This window comes from Solanum tuberosum, unplaced genomic scaffold (genome assembly GCF_000226075.1).
Source record: "Solanum tuberosum cultivar DM 1-3 516 R44 unplaced genomic scaffold, SolTub_3.0 scf00150, whole genome shotgun sequence".
Classification (NCBI taxonomy): domain Eukaryota; kingdom Viridiplantae; phylum Streptophyta; class Magnoliopsida; order Solanales; family Solanaceae; genus Solanum; species Solanum tuberosum.
In genome coordinates, this window is record NW_006239073.1 from 263,404 (window position 1) to 273,235 (window position 9,832).

Here is a 9,832-nt window from a genome sequence, read left to right on the forward strand (position 1 = left end):
AAGTGCAATTTTCGATTTGAAATTCTTTTGCATTTAGATTAAGGTTTCATTTGCTTACACTTTTAACTTAATCTTAAAAAAATAGACCAATAAGAAGTGGGTTATATTTAATAATTTAAGGGATTAAATGTGTTAAAGAATAAATTAATGAGATGGAACATAGATCTACCCCAAAACTTAAAGGAGCACTTTATTAAATAAACTCACGCGAATCCAAGAGAGAAAAGAGAGAAATGTTGGAGATAGAGAATGATGGGTCATCAAATATTTTTTTATTTTCTTAAATTTCATAATAAGTTAAATTATGTTATTTTTATTAAAACGAAGAGAGTACTATATAACTGTTGGGTTATGAAGGTGATTAGGGCGTCATGCGGAAGCTTACAATTTGTAAATCATATAGTTGATAAATCAGATAACAAAAAAACTTATACTAAAAAATCAAAATATTATTATATCAAAACTAATATAAAGAAAAACATTGAAACTTTAGAGAGAATAAATCTCCCTATAAACAAAACTCACTAAACGACTACATTGTGGATTCTATTGTTATTGTGTTAGAAGAAACAAACCTATATTTATAGAGTCCTAAAACCTTTCCTACTAGAAAAGGAGTCATAAAAGGAAAGAATAAACCAAATATGAAAGAATATTATATTTTCCTTTCAAGAAAAGTAAAAACATTTATGGTAATGTTTTGTCTTTTCTTTAAGGAAAAATAAATCTTAAATTATGGTAAGAAAATCAGGGCAAAACCCTAACAATAACTACAAATGAAATAAATTTGCGAGACACAATTCACTCAAAATAGGAACAAAGAAAGCATTTTTTTGTGATTATCTAAGAAAAGCATACCAAGTCAGTCCCTCTTTGACACTATTAAAATGAGTTCAAATATAAAATGATTTGTCTAATCTATTTAAAATATTATGGATTGACTTAAGATAATTTAAATTGAATTACTTTCAATTCACCCTGGCCTTGATTCGTTTTTAATAGATCTTCCATTAAACTTAATTTAATTTTCAAATTAATTTGTTTAAAGTTTTTTTTTATTTGTATTTGTGCTAAATAATGTATGAAGTACTATCTATTTTTATTTTATATCTTCTAAGATTTATCCATTAATTTATAAATTAAAATTTTAGATTTCTAAAGTCAAAATAATCAAAGAAATTAAACTCTATTTTTTTTCTTCATAAAATACATGTTGTCTCCAATTTCCCCATCATTCTCACATTTTACCTTTTATGTTCTTTTCTTTTCATTTTCTATCTATGATATGATCGTTGCTATTTTTAAGTTTTGAAATTAACGAAAATGCCTGGTCTACCCATGAATTTCAATACTAACTGATATTTATTCATTTTTAGTTTTATAAGTTGAACCACAAATGAGTATATATTATTTTATTGCTTGGATAAAACAATCTTAACTGGGATCGGAGGTTATTGTAGTATGAATATATTGGCCATTGGGCTTTCAACTTTGTCAATTGTGAAAATACTAAAAATTGAATTGTCTTTCAAATGACTCATCGTTTTTTTTCTATATATACAATAAAAAAACACAATAAAACCCATGCATATTCTTTGAGCCTCAAATGAGTATCTTTTTTGGTTATTAATTAAAGTATCAATACGATCAATGAGTATTTTATATATTTGACCTTTACTTGATTGAAACTGATCTTTATTGTTGTTGTAATAGGAATAATATTAAGTTATATAGATCGATGATGATTCATGTACGATTTAATCATTTGAATGTATGATTTAAAATTATGAATGATATTTTGTCACTTGTTAATTAAATATATTTTAAATTATGAATTATTGACAATATATATCAATTCATAAAATAATTTCTGGTAAGATAAGCCATACAATTTTGCTAAGTATCATGCGAAATTATTATATTATTCTTTGTAATGAAAAACATCATTCAATTAATGCTTAAATACCACATGAAGACACTTGATCATAGAACTAGATCGTGTCACTTAAATAATTTGATAACCTTTTGAGAAAGTTAGATAAAATAGAGTGATTATTTATTATAAAATATATAATTTAATAATATTTTATAATACTTTCCTAAAGTTCAATAACTTTTACCTCAATTAATGTATTGATACCCCACACCCACCACTTTGTTTTTTATGCGCAATTTTTTTTTATTGAGTCGCAAAATTGATTTGAAATTCTTTTGCAATTAAATTAAGGTTCCATTTGTTTACGCTTTAAGTGACATTAAATATATATTTAATTTCATTGAGTCGCATAAATTGATTTGAAATTCTTTTGCAATTAAATTAAGGTTTCATTTGTACTTTAAGTTACATTAATTATAAATTTAATTTCAATCTTAAATTATTAAATATATATTATTTTTGTTCATGATCTAATTATTTAATGTGTTTAAAACTTTAAATAGATCTAATTTATTAAAAATTGTAAATAACGTTTTAACATTATTAAGAATATATTTTTTCCTAAAATGGCCTTTCACCATCATTATATTCATAAATAATAATCACCGCTAGATGTATTTCTTGCATTTCATTTTACTTAGTTTTTTATTATAAAAATATAACCTTTTTAAATCTATTTTAGTAAATCAAAACAATTTTATTATTACATTTCTTCATACTATTTTTAATATTAAATAACTAAATAAAGTAATACTAGTCCAATTTAGAGTTTTAAATCATCATTAATAAGATTAGTTTAGTAATATACATACTAGTAAAAACTTTCATAAGAATGGTATCAAATCAACATAGTCCAAGTAAAACAAAACAGATAAAAACAATTGTTAAACATTATCACCACCATGACACTAGCGACACTCATTACCACTAATCACCTCCACAACTACTATACAAATATTAATCAACCATTACAATCAACTATATTATTACTATAGCGGATCATAAACCATCTCGACGATCACAACCGCCCATTCATTCCTATTCTTTACCAACCATCACCACTTTACAAACTAGTAAAATTTAATACATTTCAATATTGAAGCAGTTAGATTTAATGAATATAAAGTATTAAATGTGGTGAGAATAAATTAAATGAAAGAGAAAATAAAAGTACCCAAAACTCAAAGGACGAATTTATTTATTAAATAAACAAATAAACTCACGCGAAACAAGTGGAAAGAAAAGGGAGAAATGTTGGAGACAGAGAGTGATGGCCCCATCAAATGAGGGCCACTATATACTCTCTGTCACTGTAATGGACGCATCTCTTCGAAAAAAATATTTATATATTTAATTTTAACTAAAGAAGAAAGAAACTTGCGGGACACAATTCTTCCCAAACATTTAATAAATTGCTTCACCCACTCTAAACGGAAACGGAGAAAGCAATTTTTTTTTTGTGGTTATGTGAGAGACTGAGACACATCAGTCCAGTCCAGTACAGTCTCTGTTCGGCACTTTCTTCCGTATAGAATAGCACTCATCAGTTTTATATCTACTTTTTTTCTCCATTTTCTATTTGCTGAACGGTCATTTTTATGTTGTGGTTTTACGGATATGGCTGATCTGTCCATGGATTTCGATACTAACAGGTTTTTTTTTTTTTTTTTTTTTTTTTGATTTCATGTGTTTTTGTTGAACGATTATATTTGTTCTATTGCTTAGATGGAGTAACAATGGCTGTATTTACACTTTGTCGGTGTCAAAATGCTGTGATTGTATTTTATTTTGTTGATCTCTACTTGCTTGTGATTGAGTTATGTTCTTGCTTGGATTGAGTATTGTGGTTGTTGAATGAATATATAGTTCAATGGTGTATTTTAACTTGATCGATCATGAAAACGATTTTTTCTTTTAGTTTGACTATCATTTTTATTTTTTAATTTTAATGTGATTTTTTTGAGCCCTAGATGAATATATTGGGTTTTCTGTGATGATTTATGTAGTTGACCACAATTTTGGTGAATTATAATGATGTTATTGTTCTAGTTTGATTGTTCAGTTCTGTAGTTCATTCGTTTTCTTTGAACTTCAGAAGAATATATTGTGTGATTACTTGAATGGAGCAACCTGATTAGTATAGTTGTCCCTACTTGCTTGATATTGAGGCATTGTTGTTGTTATCGTATTAATATATAGGGTTATTGTTCTCGTATGAATGGCACCCGTGTAGCTGCTAATTTCGTTTAGTGACTCAATGTTATGCTTCTTAATTTGCATTCTGTATGTGTCATGGATGATTATGCCTCACACATTTCCCACATTTATGTTTCCCACTCTATGTATCAAAAAGCATATGTAAATTTCAACTTAAAAGATTAATGATTCTTTCATGAAAAATGAGATTTCTTCAAGTAATTCTTTATACATGTTGAGAGGTAGTCTTAACATATATATTTATGATAAATAGCAAGTTTAGAATTGAACAGATTCATTGTTTGCTTTGATGAAACTATTGCAGCGAGATATGGGATTGGCAATGTGGAGAAACTTTTCTTCAAGACAGCGAGAACTTTGGTAAGTGTAGATGTTTTCTCGTATGGTTATAAGTGACAAAAGATAATTAAGTGGAGTCATCCATGTTAAACAGGGATGCAGTCTCAAACAGACGTATCAGGATGTCCATGGACTGGTGTAACTGAAAAAAACAAAGATATTTCCTACATGTTTGATGATGAGACAACCCCGGTAAAGGACTGTGGTGAGTTGACTTCCAATGTCAAGGGTACAGGATCCAAATATAACAATTATCTTTCTTCTAATACTCAGCATGTTTGAAGCATCTTAACCTGATTTAAGTGGTTTGATCCAGATGCTACAAGTAAGCAATTGGAGCAGTGCAGAGAACCTTCTAAACCAGTAAAAAGACGTCGAGTGCTGCAATTTGATGCTGAGATCCTGGATTCCACTGGTTCAAACGAAGAGCTTGCGTTAACTTTCTTAAAATCTAAGGTTACTACTACTACCTTTTGCTATGTGTTTTGAGTTGTCTAGTATAGCACACTTCTAATCATACTTTAGCATAAATAATGTATGTTGTTTCCTACATGTGAACCAAGTTAACTTTAACATTAATAATGTATGTTGTTTCCAACACATTAAACCAAGTTGGGCGTTTTGTTAAGCCAACAGTTCAGTGGTGGAATTCGCTCCGTAAGGAAACCTCTTGTGACAATGCACCTTTTCAGTTCTGCTTCATTTTACATGTTTATGTTACTAAGTAATGCAGAAAAAGTATCTGAGGAAATGATTTCTATTAAAGTGATTTTACATGGAAGTTGGATAATGCAGGAGAGGAATGCATATTTTGAAGAAGCTAGGAGTGATGTGTCAGACTGGTTTTCCGAATGTGCAGGTCAGTCTGTGCAACATTTTTGTAAAGTTATATCTGCTTAATTTGTTAAATTCGTTATTGACAGAATACGTTTTTCTAGATGGTGCAACATCTTCGGCTCAGGAAGGTTTTGATGAGTCATCTGAAGAATGGCTTACTGATTGCATTAATGATCCTGAGTTGCAGATTATTTCCGAGGATATGTAACTTTTCATCCTTTGCCTTCCATGCTCATAATGACTTTTAGTTATGCTATGTGTGCTCTGCTCTTACACATTTATTTTAACAGGAATGCATCTGGAGTATCTGATGTTCAAGCAGACACAATGGGTAGGGAATCTCTCTTTCCATTGAGAATGTTCTATTTCTTTTGTTCTTCCTTTCTTTTTGGTCTGGCTCCTCTATATTCATCATGTGCTGGTGTTCTCGTCTTCCTTTTCATGCTATTCTTGTTTAATATTTGATTGACGTCAGCTTATCTGTTGCAGAAGTTGTCAATTCCCCACCAGAATGCGATATAACTATGGTTAAAAGCAGTCCTGCTCGTACTTATGGAAACATTGTTTTCAAAGGTTAATACTTTATCTATGATTACACTCTTACTTTATTCAAGGTTACACTTATCAATCATTGAGTCTCAAATAGCCGCGTTGAATTCATTACATTTTGAAAAGAACCCCCTGTGATAACATTGTCGATACTGGCTGCTACTGAGCTCCTACTCTTAACTGACTATGCATCCAGGTAGGAATTCATACACAAAGACTCCCAAGAAAGGTGCATCTTCTGTAGTTTACCCATTTGGATTTATCAAACCCTGCAGCGCTCAAGGAGATGTGACTTTAAAAGAGATCAACAAAAAGATATGTACTCCGCCACCCTCTAAATCAAAGCAACACAATCAAGATCCACCACCTTATCCGACATCAGCTTTTTCTGGGAAGCCTGTCATTGGCAAGACAAAAATTCACACAGAGGGTGGAAGAGGCAGCATTACCATCATGAGAACTAAAGGATAATCTCTTGAAATGGTTTTTTCTTGGACAAACTTTAGCATGGGATTGCTCCAAATTCCTTTGACAGAGCAATTTTATGGTACTGTTTTAGGTCTTCTGCATATAAGTTGAATTTTGAATTAGTCTTTATTAGGGAGAAAATGTGGAGACTTAGTAGTGGATTAGTCTCCCATTATTTTGGAATCTCAATGTATATTGGTTTATTAGATGAATGACTTTATCTATTTTGATAAATTAGCAAAATTTTTGGGTACTTATCCTTCAGGCAATGTAAGCATTATATCACAGGATTTCTACACATGTAATGTAACTTATGTAAGTCATTATCTAAACATGCATCTACAACTTGTCAATAGATGATTTTGTTAACAATATGAGTGGTATTGGTACGCCTGTTAAGTGAAAATGTCGTTGGATTAGGAAACTATGGCTGAATTTGTGAAAGTATAGTCAGAAACAGAATGAGTTGAACTCTGTATTGAATATATTGTAATAATGGGTTCAAATCTAATATTTGTTGAGTTCGTGTCAAAAGTTGTGGTTCACATGAGTCCATAGCTTCTCCAAAGGGCTACATCCGCCTTTGAGTAAAATATATTTGAAATGCTGTTGGCTTCTTGTGATATTTTGAAGGATGAAAAATGAGCTATTTCTCTGGATCGTTCGAGTTTTATTTGTAAGGGTGAGAAATGATCTTTTCAAGTAAAAGTTACTGCATTTTTACCATCTAATCATGTACATTGATGATCCATTCGCCAGAAATTTCTTTTTGGTGTATTAATGAATGACGCAAAAAAAAATAATTATATATAATTTTTTAATTTCAAAATACTAATGACTAAATATTAACTTTCCAAATGCTTGCAATAATGTTTTGGCAATACAATCCTTGATTATGTTATGCAAATCTTTTTCCGTAGTAATTTTAGGCAGGAATTATGTTCATTTGTTCTTTACCATATGATACTAATTTACCATAATGTGTAAAATTAGGATAAATATAAAAGGATTGCCATAAAATATATTAAAAAACAAGAAATCAAGTCCAATCACCATATAATTCAAGTCTTCAACAATGGCTGTTAGATCTCAAGCTTTTTTGCTTCTTTTGTTGGTTGCCTCATTGTGTCTCATTGAAGTTTCTCTAGTGAGTGAATAACTTTTACTACTATTCCCTTTCGCATATTTTCACTTGCATTTAATATATGAAATTCATTAATTCGATTAATTTATCATATTTTCATTGAATAAATAGGCACATCAAGATTTTTATTCTTCACTTCTAGCAAAACCTCCAGTTGGTGAAACCACTTGCTATGTTCCTAACAATCGTAAGAACTTTTTAAATTTTGAATTAATCGACTTTACTTGAAGAAATTAACTAGATTATATATATTTTTTCTTCTATTTTTGTAGAATGTTCAAATGCGTGCGATAAACGATGCTCAGCAACGTCTCACAAGAACAATTGTTTATTATTTTGTAACAAGTGTTGTAATTGGTGTCATTGTGTTCCACCGGGTACTTTGGGACAAAAAGATTGTTGTTCATGTTATAGAGATTGGAAGACTCAAGAAGGAGGACCAAAATGCCCTTGAAATTCTTAATATGTTTTTTTTTTTTTAAATAAATAAATTATTTCTTCCTTGTTTAAATTTTTTTCTTATGTTATAAATAAATATGGAGCTTATGTTTCTCTTATTTATATTTAGAGCAACTTTCACATATAGCAAAATTTAAAATCATATTTATATGTTATAGCTATAGTTTGCATAATTACGCTCCATAGCAAATTTTATGTTTGCTATGGAGCTTTTGATTTGTATAATTCGCTACAAACATCCAATTTTATACAAATTGTTCAGTTTTGTATAAATTCATTTATACATTGTAATTTGTATAATAAGATCTGTATTTGTATAATTATATGTGTTTAGGACGAAAATATATATATATTTGTATTTGTATATACACTTTTCTCTCGCTTTATACAAACAAAAACGCATTTCATACATTTTATACCGAAATGTATAAAATGACTAATTGTATACCGAAAATGGCTAATTGTATATCGAATCAGATGGCAAAAAAGGGAATGTTTGTTGCGAATTACAATTAAAATAAACTATGGCTATAACATTTAATTTGAATTAATAGTTTGCTAATTCATACCATTTTCCCTTATATTTATTACTCTAATAAAGATTAGTTCTTTACGATGGTTATCTTATTATATATAAAATATGAGTTTTCATGATCGGTCTTTGCTTTATGACATTTCTCATCCTTATAATTACACGCTCGATTGCAAATTTTAGTATGATAATTGAGATCTCTTTTATATTTAATTATAGATGTTTTGAAATTAAATTTTAAGAATAATTTTTTTTTTGTTGAAAGCACATAGAAATAAGCCTTGCAAGGCAGCTATTTCAGATTTAGTTAGATTTCAATTTGAATACTCAAGTCCCTATTAGTACTAAATAAGAAATAAAATAATAATAATATATAAAATTATAAGCTTTTTTTTTTCACCCTATAAAATATAAGCTCGGTGGAAGAAAAAGTGAGTAGAAAATAGGAAGTCCATTTCTTCTAGATTCTTCTGAACGGCAAAATAAGTGTATTTTATTATGACATTTCTTATTAAAAATATAGATTTCGCAAACTGAATTTTAATATGGATATTGAACACGATAATATACAAAAAAAAAATAAAAAAAATGTAATCTCTTCGGTGAAAGAAAAAGCAAGTCCATTTCTTCTGGATTCTTCTGAACTTTATGTTGGTTTAGAAGCATTTTAATATTCTTATTAAAAATTTATGTTGAAGTGCTTCCAATACCCTATTTGCACATCTGTCAGAAGTTAAGTATAATGGACTAATTACTCAGCATTATGGATCACTTCTTTTGGCAGTTGAATTTGGATTAATTGTCAGTCTTCAATAGTGATAAACGTTGCTGAGAACGTTGGGCAATTGTGTTGTCCGTTTGTGTCCGTTGTGGGTTTTTCTGGCAGAACGTGTGTAGTGGTCAACTATGGCCATTACATCTTCATTATTCATCCTCCATTATTCTTGTAACCTATGTAACATATGTAACTCCTAAAGCTATTTATCTTCACTATTAACTACACCATTATCTTCCTATTCATTGCTAGGAAGACTTCTTCTACTATAAATAGTGATGGTATTCATTTGGTTTGGGATATATACAATACACTAGAAAAATATAGAGTGAAAGAGTTAGTAAAAAAAAAAGAGTTCTTATTAGTTGAAGGGAGGTGTTCTTTTTTGTGGAGCTTTGGACTCAACTCTTGTCCAGAGTTGTTGAGTTATACTTTGTGAAGGCTGTTGTATCCTGGAGGGGACAAGTCAAGAGGACTACTGTTGGACCGGTGAAAATATTTGTTGCAGTGGGCTTGAATCTCCTTAAAGAGAGCGAGATATCCGCGCCTCAGCCTGAAGAGATTTATTTTCTTCAT

The 9,832-nt window shown here is 29.6% G+C and overlaps 1 protein-coding gene across 4 annotated transcripts; it reads left to right on the plus strand.

Moving 5' to 3' along the window:
- Positions 1-3,311: 3,311 nt before the first annotated feature.
- On the plus strand, positions 3,312-6,701 carry LOC102585955 (protein XRI1-like). 4 transcript variants are annotated; one of them, XM_015311026.1, is made up of 9 exons: positions 3,312-3,588; positions 4,455-4,513; positions 4,587-4,721; positions 4,809-4,948; positions 5,288-5,351; positions 5,431-5,533; positions 5,620-5,660; positions 5,819-5,902; positions 6,075-6,701. In XM_015311026.1, exons 1-9 carry the CDS (start codon positions 3,554-3,556, stop codon positions 6,347-6,349), a joined length of 936 nt encoding a protein of 311 aa, XP_015166512.1. In that variant the 5' UTR covers positions 3,312-3,553; the 3' UTR covers positions 6,350-6,701. The 4 variants fall into 4 exon arrangements, with proteins under 4 accessions (XP_015166512.1, XP_015166514.1, XP_015166513.1 ...); XM_015311028.1 differs by having other exon boundaries at positions 4,587-4,697; XM_015311027.1 differs by having other exon boundaries at positions 4,458-4,513.
- The last annotated feature ends 3,131 nt before the right edge of the window (positions 6,702-9,832 follow it).